General features: G+C 36.4%; 1 protein-coding gene across 1 annotated transcript in view; it reads right to left on the bottom strand.

Annotated features, from left to right (window-relative positions):
• Positions 1-19,590, bottom strand: part of RNASEH2B (ribonuclease H2 subunit B) — a 32,316-nt gene extending 12,726 nt beyond the window's left edge. The window contains exons 1-5 of the mRNA XM_016213833.2: positions 19,519-19,590; positions 17,508-17,615; positions 15,243-15,319; positions 11,489-11,603; positions 311-375 (exon numbers count right to left, since the gene is read on the bottom strand). Coding sequence (XP_016069319.2) covers positions 311-375; positions 11,489-11,603; positions 15,243-15,319; positions 17,508-17,615; positions 19,519-19,564 — 411 coding nt within the window. The 5' untranslated portion in view covers positions 19,565-19,590. The remainder of the gene's footprint in view (positions 1-310; positions 376-11,488; positions 11,604-15,242; positions 15,320-17,507; positions 17,616-19,518) is intronic.
• Between the last annotated feature and the right edge of the window lie 286 nt (positions 19,591-19,876).

Raw genomic sequence — 19,876 nt, 5'->3', positions numbered from 1 at the left:
AGGCCTGGTACTGTCTAGCTTGGAAGATTCAAATCTACACCAACAAAGAGCAGGAACACCTTTCATTCAATGGTGAAGATCATGGGGAAATGGGGATGCAGGTCAAAACAAAGCAAAAAAACCATCTAGCTAACTCCAGAGACACACGAATTAGGGGAGATGAAAAGTAAAAGATTTCTTCTCATATTGGATATCTTTACACAGTTTTTCTGTCTTAGTTGGAAATACAACATAGTCTTTGGATTACCACTTACCACATTCTCTAGTTTTAATAAGGTGTACTGAATTTTTTCTGCCATAGGTACTATACCTTTTTTTCCAGCCACTTTAATGTCTTCTCTTTGCTGTACTTGTAATATTTCTTTTTGCCTATTTCTGGATTAAATTGAAAAAAAAAAAAAAAAAAAAAAAAAGACACAGCATAGATTAAACAAAAATAAAACTCATAAGGTTATATCATATACAAGGTAATTTTTAAATATTTTATATTAGTGCATATTCTTGAAAAACTCAATTTGTAAACCTGAGAGTATACTTGAGATATCAAAAAAATTCCAAAACAGCCCTGGCTGGGTGGCTCAGTTGAGTGGAGCATCATCCCTTACACCAAAAGGTTGCAGGTTAGATTCCTGGTCAGGGCACAAACCTAGATTGCAGGTACAGCCCCAGTCAGGGTGCATGTGGGAGGCAACCTATTGATGATTCTCTCTCTCTCTCTTCCCCTCTTTGTCACTCTCTCCCCCTTCTTCTCTCTCTAAATATCAGTAAAAGCATATCCTTGGGTGAGGATAAAAAAAAAAAAAAAATGCCAAAACAGAATTTGGGTACCTCCAACCATTAAATGAGTGGGAATTTAAACAAATCATCAAATTATACAGATGGTAGAAAAGGTAATTTTTAAAACAGAAATTTAGCAAGAAAAGAAAATTTCATTTTTCTGCATAATTTTAAGCTTACCTTTCACTGTTTTCAATGAAAGGCTACCTTTCTAAAATAAAAACAGAAATCCTAAAAGAGAAAATTGAAACTAAGTGCAGATGCCTATGAACATTCCATACCAAATATATACTATTAACTACTCAGTACTGTCATGGTGGGATTAGTGGAGAAAAAAGAAAAGATAGATCACTTTTTCACTGTATCCCAGTACCAGCATTGCTAGTTCAGGGAAATTCAGATTTATGATACACTCAACCTGGCCCTTTTATAGGGATAAAAGTTTCATGTTTTATAAATTATACTTTCTGTCCTCACAATCCACCTAGCGTCACCTACCACATCAGTGAACCACTACTTCCGTGGCAACACTTCCTTCATGGGGTGTCTTGGTTTCTGTGCAATCAGTGGAGGGGCACAGCGGAGGGGCACTCCACTCCCTCTTCCTGCCTCCACACAGGAATTATCCTGTGACCACTGGATAAGGGCAGATGCAAACACCCATGTATGTTTCTGAGGGACCTGTCCTAGATTACACAGAATGACATTTTCTCTTTCTCTGCTCTGTAATCATAGTGAGAAATGGAAACTTTTCTGCAGTCTGCTAAACTGCTTGAGTTCAACTAAATGGCTTGCATGGAGGAGGAACTGGCAGGTCTCTGGCCCTAGGCCCTGTACATTTCCTCTTCATTTCAGCCTGTGGTTGTCAACACTGTGGGCAAGAGGAGGCAGGTTGGAGTGGGGAGCCTGACATATGCTCCCCTCTCCTCAGGACCTGTCACTGAATAACAAAAAGGAGGCACTGTTGCAAATGGCAACCTGTCAGAAATTTGGGAATTCCAAGGTGCAAGGTCTGCTATCCCCCGAGCTAGGACTGCCTGGGCAAACAGCCTGCTGGAGAACCAAGGTAGAGGAGACTGGACTTCTCTTCCCTGGAGATGATGTCCCACCCCATGCACATTAGGGGAATTCTAAGAGCATCATAGCAATCACTCAAAAAATGTACACCGTTCAATGGATTTTAGAAGTGCCGTTCATTGCCTGAGACAAATAATCTCCAAAGAAGCTCAGTGCTCAGGTCTCTCCTAAGAAATTTTACCTTGACTACTCACTTCCCTCTTGTCTCTATCTCCAAATTCTCTGAAAAAACGTTCCCTGAAACTACACTCTGCCAGTTTCCTTCCTCTCTCCCACTCCCTGCGCCCCTTGCAGGCTACTTCTTTCCCTCTTGAAAACGCTCTTTCAGAAGAGAAGTCAGACGCTGAACTGTACTTCTTGGGTTCCTATACACGCAGTGCACGCTGTCACCTTGGGAAGTCACCTACTAAATGGGATGATCCATACAAATCCGATAGCACGCCTGGCACATAACAAATACTTAAAATTAGGTAAGAACAAAGTGAACTGACAACCTGTTCACTATAATAGCATCGGAAATTAATGTACATTCAGGCCTGTGCTATGTTCTTTCTTTTAAAAAAAATTTTTTTTTATTGCTTTTTCAGAGAGAGAGGAAGGGAAGGAGAGAGAGAAATATCCATTTGAGAGATTGAAACATCGATTGGCTGCCTCCTGCATGTGCCCTGACTGGGAATCAAATCCAAGACCCTCCCATGAGGAGGCCAATGCTCTAACCACTGAGCAATGCGGGCCAGGGCTGTGCTATGTTCTTTATACACACTTTCTCATTGAATGCCCAGAATGAATGGCTGGTGAAAAGCATTATTTGTCCTTGTCTTAAAGAACTGGGTGTGAGTGAAGTTCAATAAACTGTTGAAAGTCACTGAGCTAGTAAGCAGGAACATCAGGATTCCTTCTCAAGCTGGCCACAAAGCTGTGGATCTGATGCTCATTTTACCAAAATCAATTAGCTATTCACCGGCTTTGTACTTCTGACCCTGTTATTTGTGGGTAAAACCTCTCCTCCCTGGTTCTATAAAACCTTTCTCTCAGTTTTTATTCATCTCTGATGACTTTTCCTCTGATTCTTTTCTAAGCTCGACTTCATCCTCCTCTGAGGCCAATTGTACCTTTCTCCTGGGGTGACTTCATCCTGTCTCAACAACACTAAACAAACCCATCAGGACTCCTACAGCCCTCAGCTGAGGCTGTGCATGCCTAAAGCCAGACTGCTTACCTTCCTCCCAAACCACCCTCCTGCACACCCAGGCTTGAATCTCAGAGCCATTACTCACTCCTGCCTTGCTCCTTACATTCCATCACTAGTCTCCATGGGAGATGGGAAAGAGCCAACATTATCTTGTAGGGGACAAGGGGGACGGAAAAAGCAAACAAGGAAAAAACTGTGTCAGAAATCAGGAGGCTTAACTTTTTGTGCTGGATCAGCAACCACTTCATTTAAAACATAAATAAATCAGTTTTATTTAGTAATAATGTTCATATGATAAATACACCCATCTTAAGTGTACAATTTGAGAGTCTGGACAAATGTACTCATGCAGTCATGAAACCATCACCCCAAAAGTTCCCTTGAGCCCTTCTGCCTTTAGTTCCCCAGACCTCAGGTGACCACTGATCTACTGTCATTATAGTTTTTGCTTTATCCTAGAACTTCAAAGAAATGGAATCACACAGTGAGAACTTCTTTGTGACCATCCTCTTTTGCTCAACATCATTTCTTTGAGATTCTTCTATTTTGTTGCAGGTAGCATTAGTTCCTTCCTTTGTATTATGGAGTATATCCTGTGTATGGATTCCCACATTTTGCTTGCCCACTAACCTACTAAAGAACATTTAGGTTGTTTCCAGTTTGGGGCTATTCTGAAAAAGTTGCTCTGAAATCAAAAGTCTGCTCTGAACATTCTTGCACAAGTCTTTGCACAGATCTATGTTACCATAAGATTTGAGTAAATATCAAGGATGAGAATTACTGAGTCATAAATTTCCAAGTGGTTATACACCATTTTATGCTTCCACTAGCCAGGTAGGAGAGTGCCAATTGTTCCTCAACTTATCATCTGTCTTATTTGTTTTAGCCACTCTTGTGGGCACTAATGATATTTCCTTGTGGTTTTAATTTACATTTTTCGGTGACTGATGATATTGAACATCTTTTCATGTGCCCATGGGCTATTCATAAATCTTCTTTTCTGAAATGTCTGTTCAAACTGCTTGCTGATTTTCTACTGGGTTGTATATCCTCTTATTATTGTGTTAAGAGTTCTTTATGTATTTTAGATACATATCTTTTATCAGATACATGCCAGGTAAACATTTTCTTCCAACTATGGCTTTATCTTCTTTTTTCCTCAATGGTGTCTTTCAAAAAACAGAAGTTATTAATTTTTATGAATTTATAATTTTTTTCATTCTGTATTGGTTTCAGGTGTATGCTCAGTGGTTAGACAATCATATACTTTACATAGTGTTCCCTTGATACCCCAACTGGCACCATAAACAGTTATTGCAATATTATTGACTATGTAATTTTTTTATGGTTAGTGGTTTTTGTGTCCTAAGAAATCTTTGCCTATCCACACAAAGGTTTTCTATTAGAGTTTTCATTTCTTTTAAGTAAGTGATTCATTTTGAGTTAATTCTTCTGTAAGACGGTGATGTTAATTTTTTTTCATATGGAGATCCAATTTTTTCCAGGTCATTTGTTGAAAAGACTATCCTTTTGTCCACTGAATTATCTACTTCTGGATTCTCTACTCTGTTCCATTTATCTATATATTTATCCTTACGCCAATAACCCACTTTCTTGATTATTTTAGCTTTATAGTAAGTCTTAAAATCAGGTTGTGTAAGTTCTCCAACGTTTTTCCTCAAAATTGTTTTGGCTATCATAGGTCCTCTGCGTATATCAATTCTAGAATCATCTCAATTTCTGCTAAAAGAAATAGACATCTTAATATTGAGTCTTCTAGTTCATAAAATGGTTTACCTCTCAATTTATTTAATTCTTCTTTAATTTCTCTCAGCAATGTTTTGTAACATTCAGTGTACTGGTCTTACACAGATTGTGTTAGAACTATATTCTTAAAGCTTTATGATTTTTTGATGATATTACAAATGGTATGTTTTTATTCCATTGTCCAGTTATTCACTGCTAATACATGGAATACAATTGACATCTGTATAATGACCTTGTATCCTGGGTCCTTTTTGATTAGTTCTAATGATTTTTTGTACATTCTTTTGAGCTTTTAACATACATGACCATATTGTTTATAAGTAAATTGTTTCACTATTTACTTCCCAATCTATACACCTTTTATATTTTTCTTGTCTTATTGAAACGTTAGGACTTCTACTTCAGTGATGAATAGAAGTGGTGAGAGTAGACATCCTTATCTTGTACCTAATCTTAGGGGAAAAGAATTGTCTTTTACAATAAAGTATGACATAAGTTTAGGTTACAGATGCCCTGAGGAAACTCCCTTCTATTTCTAAGTTGCTGAGAATTGATATTATAAATGAATTTTGTCAAATGCTTTTTTTTTGCATCTATTGAGATGATCATACAGTTTTTCTTTCATAATGCATAAATACAGTGAATTATATTGATTGGTTTTTCTAATGTTTAACCAACTTTGCAATATTGTGATAAACCCCACTTTTTTCCTTTATCTTTTAAAATAAAATTACATAATATATATATATCTATATATATAGATATATATAATTATATAAAATAAACACAATGCAAGTGGACACTGCTATGTAATTACTCCCACGTCCCTGGTAACATGCAGAACTCCAAACCTTTCCTCATTTGCTTCCCACAAAGGCACGACTCTGCATGCCTTGGGGTAGAGAATCTAATTTGGCAGGTAAGGAACACCTTGTCTCAGAGGCCAGTGCCTGCTACCACGTGCTCCATCACCTCCCACAAGAGCATAAAGCAGAGGTTAAGGCTTCATGACAGTGAGTGTCCCAGCTACTATTTTGTTAAATTTTTTCTATCTATTATCATAAGAGATATTGGTCTAGTTTTCTTTTTGTAATAATTTTGATTTTGGTAGCGGGTAATTCTGGCTTTATAAAATTAGTTGGGAAATATTCCTGCTTCATCTAATTTCTGGAAGAGGTTAAATATCTTTTATTTATTTATTTTTTTGAGCATGACTTCTTCCTCAAAGTATGGTAGCATTCACAAACAAAACCAGCTGTGCCTAGAGGTTTTTCCTAGAAAGTTTTTAAATTAAAATTTATTTTAAATGAAACATTCCCTGGACAAGATGACATTAAGAAATATCAAGCTTGAAGACCCCATAATGCTACACAAGGACCAAGTGTATAAACAACTGTTTATATTTATTTACTTGTTTGTTTATTTATTTATTTATTTATTATATAGCCATGCTTTTATTTATCTATCTACAATATTTTTTTTTTTACTTTATTTTTCAATGTTTTATTAAATCTTTTGGGAAGACACTGGTTAACAGGACCATATAGGTTTCAGGTGTGGATTTCTATGTTGTAAGATCTGTATATTGTACTGTGTACCCACCACCCAAAATCAAATAATCTTCTGTCACCATGCTTATCTTTATAATTCACAAATTTTTATAAGCAAGGAGGTTTAAAATACTCAAGAAAGCCACAGATTACCCATAATTATGAAAAGTAACACAACATGTTAGTTCATGTCCTGAATTTCATACTTGTGAGCGTTAGCGAGTTAGATAATATGCACATATGCTGTAAAGGTTTCTTTCTCTAATGTGTCTGGTGTCTATGAAACTGGTTTCAAAACATCTGGAAAGATTGGGTTTACAAAATAAAGATGGAATGAAAGTGAGTGCACAATTAAATAACATGTTCAGCAGTTGGGTAATATGTTCACAAACTTGAATTTCCCTGATGGATTGTAGAACAAACTGCCTGGAGCACATTTTCACATTTACTTTACCAATGTTTCCTACAACTGAGAAACTCATATGGGCTCTTTTTTCCCCTGCCTCCTGGGGATAGAAATTTGGCAGCTGTACTCAGGGCATTTTAATAGGTAAGTTCTCAGGGCTCTTCCTGTTAATCACACTAGACAGTGCAGTGCAGCCTTTGCTTGCAACATGAAACGGAGTGTTATATTCAAGATGAAGTTCATACCCTTTATTAGTCCTGTTCCCTGTCATCTCTCCACTGACTGTGAGCTTCTTTGGCAAGAAATGTGCTGAGCCCCAGAGCTAGCAAACAGACACACATTATTTCCTTCACTAATAAAGCCGGCAGTGCTAACTAAGGTCACCGCCATCATCATCATTCAGGATACAAATAACCGTGGCTGGGTTTGTTTGGCAGGAAGAAGGCAAGGGGGGAAGGTTTTCATAAACCTAGAAGGCTTAACCAGATCTTTAATGCCATAGACTTTTAAGACAGCAGCTGGAGTCCAATATCAAATTGTTGGTTGGGGAATTTGAGTATCTGAGGTTTTACTCTATCTGCACAGTGCCTGGGAGAGGATGGAAGATAAAAAAACAGCAGCTTTCTTCTTTATCTATGCTGCCTGTTGTGGATAATATCTGATGACTCTTTAGCAGTCTTCGTTGTTTCTTATTTTAAAATCCTAGCAATAAAATACAAAGAATGGAGCCAAACAACTTATAAATGGACAATAACCCCAAATCAAATAAGCGGCTGGCACCCAAGGCAATCACTAAACAGGACAGTACAGTGCCTGGAAAACTGAAAGCTCACTGCCATGATTAGAAAAATGGCCTTTTTCTTAAGCGACTGAAGTTCTCTCTGTCTCCTTTCCTGTCCCTCTTTTTTTGCTTTGCAAAGGGAAATTATTAAGAGATGATACAAGATTTTTAAAAAGTTTCTATTTTTACATATGATAACACCTAATGGAAGTGTTACAGTTGTAAAAAAAAGGAAAAGAGTTGTCAGACAGACATGAATTCAAATCTTGATTCTACCACTTCAAGTTCTATGATGATAGTCAACTTACTTAAACTCTTTGAGCCTCAGTTTCCTCATTTTGTAAAAATGTAGGTTATTAAAACAATGAAAGGGAATTACTGCAAGGATTCAATAATGTATGTAAAACAATAAGTATAGAGATGGTATAGAGTAATATCTCAATATATGGAAGATATACATACATATATATATATATATATATATATATATATATATATATATATATATATAAAAAATTATTATTTTTTTTTAATCCTCACAAGAAGGTATTTTTCCCATTGCTTTTCAGAGCATGGAAGGGAGAGAGAGGGAGAGAGAGAGAAGAAACATCACTGTGAGAGAGTCACATTGACTGGTTGCCTCCCACATGTGCCCTGACTGGGGCCAGGAATCGAGCCCACAACCAAGGTACGTGCCCTTGACCGGAACTGAACCGGAGACCCTTCAGTCCGAGGGCCGATGCTCTAACCACTGAGTCAAACTGGCTAAAGTGGAAGATATTTTTATTATCTGATTACCCCCATTCTCCTATTTAAACCATTTGAATATATATTAACAAATGGATCATCAAACAAATGGTCACCCACTATGCTAGTACTTAAACATCAGCAAAGAATTAAAAATTTCTAATTTAGAAGCCTTAATAGTATTAACATTTGTTGGGCATTTACTATATACTCAGCATACTCTGGGTGTCCATTTATTTTTATTATTTTATTTAATTCCTGAAGCATCTCTTTGTGGTAGATACTAGATACTATAAACTGCAATACTTAAATAATGTTCAGATGTTGGTCATTCAGAAATCTTAACACTATGAAGTTAAGAGAATGAAAGTTTTATTTTGATTTAGAACAACTTTGCAGAATACTAATTATAATGCGTGACAATATAGCAATATAGGGTATACTCTCAACCCTTCAAACTCTTCATCCGACAGATAAAGGATGCTCAAAAGTTTGAATAATTTGTTCAAAACCATATGGAAAATATATTTTTAATTTCCCTTGCAGGCCATCAGATCCTGAGATCAGATAACCTGAGTGTTCTTAAAGAAATTCTTTCCCCAAAAGAGATATGAAGCAAATATAACAAAATATTAACATTTTTAATTACTGAGGTTGGCACAAATAATATTTGTAGCTTTTTCCTCTGAGTTTTTCTGTATCTTTAAAATTTTTAATTAAAAAAATTGCTTACCTGCTTATGTACTTTCATTTTCAAAGCAGATATATTATCAACCTTTATATACACCAGCTTTCTAAAAACTATAGGCCTCAAATTTTTCTTTCTTTCTTTTTTAATGACAGGATGGCAAAGCACAAAGTCGTTCAGATTAAATTGCACACAGTGAACGATATATGCAATTCTCTAGAAGTCTTGGCAGTTTTCTTCATAATCAAAATCTTCCCTAATGAACTACAGTCTGTAAATCTTAAAATAACAGGTTTAAAAACAAAATCAAAACAAGAAAAAATGTCTTTCATGCCTCATCCTCAAAAAGGCATCTTCATCACAGTACACATAAGCAATTCCACATTACTTGCTTCACCCCTTGACTCCAAACACACATCTGTACAGTATTTTTCTTTATGCGAGTTCTATGTACAAGGACAGCATGAAGCACCAAAGGAAAATGCACAGTATTTTGAAGTGTACAACTGGTTATTTAGAGCCAGTCAAACAAGGTAAGCATAGTGTATGCACTTTTAGTACAGCAGAACTTCCAAGTGTGAGGCAATGTTGAGAAGTGAAAGAGATGAGGATAGGAGTTCAGGTGACACAATAAGAGGTCAAGGACTTGGTATGCAAGAAGGAAGGAATGAGAGAGGGGAAGCTTTTGCTTTGAAACAGAGGCTGTAAGCTAACAAATGCCAGTGCATTAACACTGTTTCTGACTCTGGGTTTCTGAGTTTGGGTTTAACTCTTTGTATACAGCTAACATAAGACTTTTGGATAATGAGAGTTAATTGTATTTTCAACTGTGTTAACTTGACAAAATTAAAATGAACTGTAACTATTCCTCATTACTTTAGCTTTCAGAATTGGCTATAAGCTACACATTTGTCACCAGAAAAAGACTGCTTTCTCCTGCCAAGCTCAGCACCAGGGAATGTCTTTAATAGACTGCTTTGATAAAACCTTGGCACCACACACCCCTCAGATACAAAATGGAGGGTTAAGTCTGGCCAAGTGTGAATTTAGGAGATCCCTCTAATGTAATATGTAATCAATGAGATTCTCCCCTTTCTCACTGTAAGCTTACACTTCTGGGAATCACCACTTTCATGGTCCCAGAACTCTCATCGTTGGCCAAACTGTCTGTGACCCCAAACCACCACAATTTATCAGCCTATTGTTTTGGTTCCAGTACTGTTCCCATATTAAACCTGAAACTACTTGGAGAATTTCTTGAGACACTGATGTTACACTTGTATAGGGCTTCTAAATGGTCAAAACACATTCACACACACTGCCTCACTTCCTCCTCTCAAAATTCAAATGAGTATCTAAAACTCATCTGTTACTCCCGCCTGCTCCTCCCACCCATGTTTCCTGTCTCTAGGATGCTACCACTACCCATCCTGTTGGTAAAGAGACAAACCCAGAAGTCACCCTTGCCTCCTCCTCCTTGATTGCCACCCATTCACCAAATGGGGTTGGTTCTACCTCCAAATTGCTACTTCCTTCTAGTTCTATCTGCTAAGGTCAGGCTACCATCATCTTCTGCTTAGACCACTACAGTGGCCTCTGTGACTCTGGCCTCAGCTTCTCCAATATACTCCATACTATCGTACTTTCTGCTTAAATCTTTGCTGACACTCCAGTAGCATTAGGTAAAGTACAGACAAATACAACTTTTGAAACCTTGCTCAACATTCCCGCCCCATTTCTTCCTTACTAAGTCCATCCCTGACATCCTATATTCTGGCCACATGGAACTCAGATTTTCTTGAATGTGACAAACTTTTTGATACATCCATTCCTCCGTTTTGCTGCTTCATGACTCCACTTAGAAGTCATTCCCTCTAAGGAGAGAATCACAATACCCACTGACCTGCACTCCCACACAACCCAGGCCAGGTTATAAACCTGCCCTGTGCATCCCCAGAAAACCCAGAGTTCACTTCCATTAGCCCTTACTGTTTGCCTTACTTGTCATTTGCTCCTATCAGATTGGACGCTAAGTCAGAAGAGAAAGAATGTCTTATTTATAAATATTGCCGGAGCCTAGCACCAGTGCTTAATGTATACTTCTTAGTAAATGTTCAATAAATGCTTCTTGAACCAATAGATGTATAGGTTTTATGTAATTTTACAAATGAGAAATCTGAGGCAGAAAGCAGTTAAAGTCATGGACTAATTCAAGGAACTGAGACTAAAGCCCATGGCTTACGAACCCTGGTCCTAGAGGAGAAAGGCCACCACATTTCACTGGTCAGAATATCAAAGACTGAACAAAGCTCCTAGATTTATTGAATCTATAAAGCAATAGCAGACTAGAATTGACAACTGGAAGCAAAATCTGAATCACAGTTTCCCCTATGACCCATGTAGAATAAGCATTGCACTCAGCGGGCCTTCAAGATGCTCTATTTTCAGACAGATCCCCACCTTTCCAGTAGTCATCAGCCTGATTTCAAAGGCTATATACTACCTTTTTCCTCTGTCACGTGTCGAAGTAACTTCTCAAGTTCAGGAAGTTTCAGCAACAAGATGCAATTTGGAAACACGTCATCCACCACAACTTGTTCTAGAGGCTGAAACTTTCCCTGAAAAAAGACTTTAGTCAGTCAGAATGCAAGCACACCAGTCAACTCATACATAAAAAATAAAAAAATAAAAATTAAAAAAAAAGACACATTATCTCATAGCTGGACTTTTAAACTAAGTTCAAAGGCACTTGTTCACCTAAGGCAGGGGTGGGGAATGTCTGGCCCTGCCAAGGTAACTACAAGCGGGACTCAAAATTCAAAAAATCTAGGAGCTTTTTTCATAGCTAATATTTAAGTTGATATTTTATATGGCCCGCAAATGATGTTATAAATATCCAAATGGCCCTTGGCAGAAAAAAGGTTCCCCACCCCTGACCTAAGGAATCCCTAACTGGGAAAGGCTCCAGAACTGACTCTTAGCTCCCTTTAGGAAGCTCTTGAAAGAGTACCAACCTCAGGAGCACAGTCACTGGATAAAATAGGGCAGCAAAATTCTGGAAAAGCACTGGACATTATGGAAACTTGCCAAGATGGTAGACTGCCTAGGGCTGGTCCAACCCATTTAATTTGAAAAAGAACCAGCTGAGGTCACAGAGCAGGAGTCCTGACCATCACCCGGAAAGAAGCCTAGATCAAGCCCAGAGCATACATCTCCCTGCCCCTTCTCACTTCTCCAGCACTTTAAATAGCACTTTTTCCTTCAGAAGAAAAGGAAAAATACCAAAAATGAATCTACTCCTGTCAGAGCTGCCTGACAATGCTTCCAAATTTAGGCCATAATGAAAGAAAAGAGAGTAAGAGAATGGATACAATGAAGCTGCAGACTCATTAAATCAGGCTCAGCCAGATAAGTGCATATGGCCTGGTGGCCAGTGGCCAAAGGGCAGAACACAGAAATTCAGAATATCTTTCTTCTCAATTAGGTTTAGTTTTTCTTAACTGTACTAGTGGTATGGAGAGGAATTAGTCTGTCTAAGTTATTGTCCCCTGACTTGGGGACACCAGACTTTGTAACGCTATGTTGGTTTTGCCCTCATCCCCCTTCTAGCTCACTCTACTTTTCTGTGTGACTTCCATTTGAAGACAGAAAAACTGTGTTTGATCAGTTTTCTCTCTGCAAATACAGCTTTCTTTGTTTTAATGGTGAAATCTTCTAATTCATTCAGTAGCATGTGTAATAGCTTATCATGCTATTACAGGTTATCAAGTGGCAAGAAATGCCTCAATTCAAATGTTCTCTTTTTCCTTTCAATAGTAAAAATAATTCACAGATTTCCCAAATCTTACTGTCTTTAGGTTTCTACCTTAACATATATTCTTCCGTGATCAACATTTTAAATACTTAACTACCTTAAAACAATATTCTACATATATATAATGGACTACCACACAGTCATAATATAATACATGATATAATTTCCTAATTAATGTTTCATTCTTGTTTTCTTTACCATATATACATAAAAAGGAAATGTAATAAGCAACTTGCTTTGAATGTAGTTGGTAACAGTTGAGATAGCTAGAATAAAAAATTATTTCTTCTGATGCTAAAATAAATCTTATGATTAAAAAAGAGTAAGCCCACATTTTAAAACTGTGTACCAATATATTTTTTTAACTAAATAGGAAAAGATCATGTCTAAAATGTTGGGAAGGAAACACCTAATCACCTCATTGGTTACAGAAATTAAGAACAGAAAGACGGTTTATAATGAAAACCATAAGCATTTAAACTATATGTGAACATTAGAGCGTAAAAAAAGAGATTCTTCCAAGCAGTTTAAATAACACTTATTTCTTAAAGTTATTCAAAGGTTTTCAAACTATGGTTGGTAGATCCTTGGGAGTCCCTAACATCTGTTCAGGGGGCCCACAAGCTCAAAACTATTTTCATAATATTGCTAAGATGTTATGTGTGTTTCCACTGTGTTGACATTTGCACTGAAGGTTCAAATACAAAGGTGGGTAAAACCACTGGCTCCTCACAATCCATTGGTCAGGGCAGTGACAACAAACTGTCCTGGTAGCCCCTGAATTCTTCACTGCCATGCACAAACAGTTAAAAACTGGTCAGTTTCACTTAAGTATATACTTGATCAAAGGCAGGAGCAATTACTTTTATTTAAATCTTGACTCTTGAGTGCAAGTCTTTTAAATACTCTGATGAAAGTAAAGTTTCGCTAGTGTTTCTGCTGCCAGTGAAGGTGTACGACTGTCTCAAGGAAAATACTTGTGTTGAGTTGCAAGCTGAACTACCTGCTTTCTTCGTGGATATCATTTTTACCAGAAAAAAACCTCAAAACTCACTATGAAATATGGTGATTTAGATTTGGACATTTGGCAGAACATAAAAGAAATGAATCTGTCACTTCAAGGGAAAGACTGACAGCTAATGATAAAATGTTAACTTTCATGCAAAAATTAGAATTGTAGAAGATTTATATCTGCCATTATGACAGCTTCCCAATATTTAAACGGTTTTCTGATAAGTGGTGGTATCAACAAAGGGGAGCATGTGAGCGCATGCATGCGTGCTTGTGTATGTGTGTAATGAGATGTCAACATTTGGAACATCAGCATAATTCAGTGAAATAATACTTTCCAAAGTTACACATGGGTAAAAGATCATTCTCAGTGCAGGACAGACCAACAGATTTTAATGTAACAGAGCATGGAAAGTGCAGATTCCACACTGCAACTGATTTTTAAGAAACTATGCCTTGTTGATTTCTGGAGTAGTGCCAAAGAAGAACATCCACAATTATCTGAAAGGCTATTCTACTAATCCTTCTTTTTCTGACTACACATCTGTGTAAGGCTGCATATTCCTCATATACTTCCACCAAAAGAATATAAAAAACTGAATGCAGGAGTAGATATAGAATCCAGTTGTCTTCTATTAAGCCACACATCAAAGAGACTTGCAAAAATGTAAAATAATGCCTCATCGGTCATTGACTTTTATTGAAATTGTGTTTGTTTCATTGAAAATGTGTTATGTTAACATGTACTGATAAATTAATAAAATTATTTTTAAAATTTCTCAGTTTTAATTTCTAATGTAGTAAATATTGATAGATAAAACCCACAGAAGCAAAAAGCTCTTTGGAATCCTTAATAATTTTCAGGAGTGCAAAGGTATTCTGAGATCAAAATGTTTCAGAACCTCTGGCTGAAGTTATTACTATTAATAAACTCTGTCTTAAGGTCAATTTGATCCATCTGGGATTCCTTAAATCTCAAGTAGAGCTTCATCATTAATTAGTTTTTTACTAGACATGCCACAGTTCACCTATTTCACGGTCTCTCACAAATAAGAAAATGAAAAAAGATATTATCTTTTTTCTTCTCTAAAAATCTGAGATCAATTTCTTAACATTTGTATTATAGTTAAAAACTAATGAGTACTTGATAAAATCTTTCATTGCTAGGCTATGCCAAACAAGTAAGGCACATAGACAGCATAGAGGGTCCGGCAATTCTCAGAATTCCCACTTAAACTAGTCCAAGATTAAGGTGGTGGTTCTCAGGTCCACTAACCCATATAGCACATGTGATACACGTGTTCTATACCAATCAATCTAAATCTGAATTTGTGGGGAACCTACATATGGATTAAAAGGAGAGAGAAGAGATCAAGAGAAAAACAATCTATGCTGGTTTCTCACCATTATTATCCCAAACTGGGAAACTCACCTCTTTATTAGCCTTTATAAGGTAGTAGAGGAGCAGAAACAGAGGGTCCATGGGTGTGGCAAAGTGGAGAAGACCTCCTATAGATTAAAAAGAGAACAAAAGAGAATTAATGTCTGAAGGACAATTTAGTCATTTCGTCTTAATCCCAACATGGAAACAATTCATTGAAAACTACATGTGAAATTTCACATGTGAAGCTCTTCTTACACAGGCCCAAGATTCTATGAGTCTCTCAAAAGGCAGAATGTGGTCCATAAGATTTTACTCCAAAGAGCTTCAAATCCGTTTGTGTAGATGAGACCCAAGACACTGAAATCAATCTTTAACTTTCCATTTCTCTTTAAAAATAATTTTTAACAGAGGTCCTCCCCACTGCCCCAAAAAAGCAAGGGTTGGGGAGAAACATGAACAGAATGTGAACCATGCGAACATAGGAAACTTATATGTTTATCTATAAAGCTGCAGTAAAACATAATTTCCTGTGCTTTTGAGGACAAAGCCATGGGAAAGCAATAATATTCTCTCTGTACATAGCTCCTTCTCTGACCTGTGGGCTCACAGCTCTGAATTGCTAATGACTCAAAGCTCAGAAGGTTGTTACCAACTCCAGACATGACCCCATCCCTTTACTCCAAAGAAAAAGGCAAGAGGGCAGGAGTCTAACAAGACTGCACATAAGAAAATGGAAACTCTGCAGTAAGATTAATGTTGCGTCCAGGATAAAAGGAAAAAGGCAAACCAAACAAACTAGCCTAACTACTCCCTACTTGTCTTTCTTCTATCACACTCCCCTCCAAGCTTCCCCCAAAACTTCTTCTTCCACAGAAATGAATCAGAAGAGGAATTTTATCAAATTGAACAATAAACAATTCATTTATCTCCATACTTATTATTTTGGTTTCAGGAAATACATGTACTTACTTTTATTCTCTAACAGAGCAATTTACCTACACAGCCAATAAATTCTAACCCTAAATTATATATATGAATCCATTTCATAGTAAGAAAAAAAATTAAGGAAGTAATTTCATATTATGACATTAGTTGACTAGTTTTTTTTAAAGTAGAAGTATATAGAAACAACCTATCAGGTTCTCTAAGTTCATTTTATGAGTAGGTTTCTAGGTCTAAAACAATATACTTGGTGGCCATTCTTATAAACAGCTCTTTAAGGTTAAATTTAAAAAGAAGACAATAATGAACAAAGCAGGTACTTCTGCTGTGCCAACTCAGTCTAGGGGAGATGATCACTATTTCCCAGTTTCATCTGGATATTGCTGTGTCTATCCAGCTAGACCCAACTGCAAATGTACATATTGCATTAGAAGTTAGAATTCTCATTCACTGCCAAATGAACAGCACAGGAGCAACAACAGAAGGGAATGCATATATTCCAATTACTAGACTATACATATACTACCATTGCATTTTGTCAACTAAAATCCACTTTAATTCTTCTCATACATATAGGTATATAAAAATTATCAGCAGCATGAAATCTTTTTTCTAGACTGTCTTAGAACAAAGGCAAAGTGACCTTTCTACCTTAGCACAAAGTAGCAACGTATATAGTCAATAGAAAGCAGCACTCTCTGGAAACAACGAGAGAACAGGCAGGGAATGCAGAGTGCCTCAACTATCCCATGACTCCCCACCCCATACCCTTCCCTCTCAGAACCATAAAAAAAACATGTGATATCCTTTTTCCCTATAAGTCAACATTACTCCAAATTAAAGGAACATTAAAAAAAAAAAATAGAACTTTGGTATTGGGTGTTCTGTGTGTGTTTGGGGAAAGGGGTAGCAGTAGTAATTTATATAACAAAGCATTAAAAAAACTATGTTAGAGTCTCTTCTATAGAAGCTATATAAGTGTCCATTTTCAAGGAAATAAGATGTTAAAAACTTGAAAATCCGCAAATGTGGCTAAGAGAAGAGCAAATAGTTTCTAGTCAAGGCAATGTGCACTCCATGGTACAAAGGTGCACTCCATGGTACAAAGGTGACCTACCTTCTGAAAAGATGTCAGTGTTTTAAAGTCATTAGATAAAAATTTCTTACCATCTAAGATACATAGGTATTGATATAAACTTGCTCAAATTATCTTTCCTTTCTCCTGGATTAAACCCTGCTTTGATGCCAAGGCAGGAAAAAAAAATCACTGACCAGACTCCAAACCAGGAGGACAGCCCCATATGCCCACGAGGGATGGAAAAAATAGACTACGTTGTTTAGTTAATGGAAATATATACACTAGTCACTTACCTGATTGAACTGACTGATTTACAAACCAAGAATGGTGTTTTTCCTTGAAAACTTTTATTTCAAACAGCTGCTGTAGACACATATCGAACAAGTAAAGGGCTCCTTCCCCTGTTAAGACAAATGTTTTTTATTTGTACATTTTCACACACAAAAAATCAAAAGACTATCCAACAGTTCTGTGGAATGTTCCTAATATAAACATAAACATACACAGACATATATTCTATACAAACTGACTCCAAGGAAAGCTTATAGCTATTATATACAGATGCCTGTTTTCCAGCGCTATAATCCTCACTGAACTTAAACCAATAAATAATAAAAGGCAAATTATTTATCTTAACTATTACAAAGCCTCTTATTGAATCCTCCATCACACCAGGAGGAAAAACCCATTCTCAAACTACCCAAACCTAATGGTTTAGCCAGATGAACTGAGCTGGCATGTTGGTCCCAGACGTGGCCCAGGGCAGTGTGTGGCTCCCCACACGCAGGGACCAAGATAGGGACTGAGCCAGCAAATCCTGAAGGCCAGCTCTGAGTGAGAAAGGCAAGGGCCCTTTAATGCATGAAATTTTTTTCTAAACATAGAGGAGTCAAGGACTTTGAATTTCTCTACACCGCATGCTGGGCCTGTGTCCTTGGGGGAAGTTATATAAACCTTTCTGCTCCTCTGTTTCCATATCTATAAAATGGGAGCAATAGTGAACCTACCTCACAGGGTCTTTATAGGATTAAAAAGGGAATACATGCAGAGTTCTTAAAACAGTACAGCACTTGGCACGGAGTAAATGCTCAGCAAATATTAGCCTTTATTTTTTCCATTCTTAATGCAGCAAATACAAACATTTGTTTGAACTTCTGTTGTCTATGGATATTTAGGTAAATAAGAAATTTTACAAGAAGCCTGAAATTTCTGTACATTTACTTTTGTTAAATGCTTTAGAACTTTTGCTGCTACTTAAAACTTCTCCTGAAAAAAATATTTCTCACCTCAACTTAGTTTTATGCATAAGTAGGAGCGTCAAATAGTATAGAGGACAAATTATATTCAATTTCATTTTGAAAAAAAGAAAAGTGGAGGAAGCCAGAAATTTTTTCCTCTCTTGTTGCTTTTATTTTATCTTTTTCCAACAACAATAACAACAGCAAGGTACTACCTACCCACTGGCTTCCCCTTGCTTGTGCTATTCAGTAGTATAGTCACCAGGAGAATCCTCTAATTTATTAAGTATCAAGTATCTATGCAAACATTATAAAATTAGCAATAACCTTTTAACATAAATCTTATAAAATAAGTTAATGGAAAAACAATTCCATATAGAGATAAATACTAACATCAATTTTACTACATACCTATTATACAGTTTAATATTTCTGCCTAAAAATTAGAAGATAAAACAGAAAATACACTGAATATAAAATTAAAATGACTTCTGATAAAATATGTATCTCTTCAATATACAATGCTTTTAATAAATAAAAAAAAAATCACCCCTTGACAGGAAAAAATATACTACTTTCTGGTATACTACTTTCTGGTCAGAGCAAAATAAAGAAGGTACAGCTAAAAATGAAACCACTCGTAATCTTGGCATGTCAGGTAAAAGCCTTCTTTTTTTTAGCCCCTGTGGTTGTTTATTTAACTTTATAGGAGGCTAAATGCACTAAGAAAAGTTGGCTTAAGTAAGCCAAAGAAAATTAATCTGTTTTTAGAGAGAAATCAAATATGCTACTTCGTTTTACCATTATTTCTGATAAACAAACAGGTCTATGGATTAAAATTATGAGTATAAATAAAAAATGTGTAGGACAACTGAATCATCTGAGAAGACTAGTAATGTCATTAGCTTACTTTTGTCACCAGGTAATGCCATTTTACACTAAAAGCTATTCAATCAGAACAAACATACAAAGATAAATAAATATATATACACTTTTAGCCACAATGTTAGAAAAACATTCAAGTTACTATTATCACAGGAAGATGGGGGAAGGAAGGAGAGCTTACCTGAACATGGGTTAGCCAATTTTACAAACATAAGCCCACTTTTCATCTTCTTTGAAGCATCTTTTAAATATTCTGAAAAGAAATGGGAAGTTTGTAAAATTAACATACTTGCTTTGTCGCTCTTCTAATTTACCTTGATTTTCTTTCTTCTATTTATATGATTTTTCTTTCTAAAATCTTTAACTCAATTCTAGTGCTTAGATGTGTGATCTTGAGCAAATTACAAATTTCTCTGTAAAATGCAGTGGGGTTTTAGGTCATTTTAATTTATTTCTTTGAGAAGTGATGAGGAACAGGACTCTAAGTCAGATGGCCTGAGTTATAACCTTGGCTCAACTACTTGACAGCTTTGTTGCCT

The sequence above is a fragment of the Miniopterus natalensis genome, chromosome 2 (assembly GCF_054644295.1).
Source record: "Miniopterus natalensis isolate mMinNat1 chromosome 2, mMinNat1.hap1, whole genome shotgun sequence".
In the NCBI taxonomy this organism is placed as follows: Eukaryota; Metazoa; Chordata; class Mammalia; order Chiroptera; family Miniopteridae; genus Miniopterus; species Miniopterus natalensis.
Note: the sequence above shows the minus strand (reverse complement) of the source record. Positions and strands in the feature narration are given on the sequence as shown.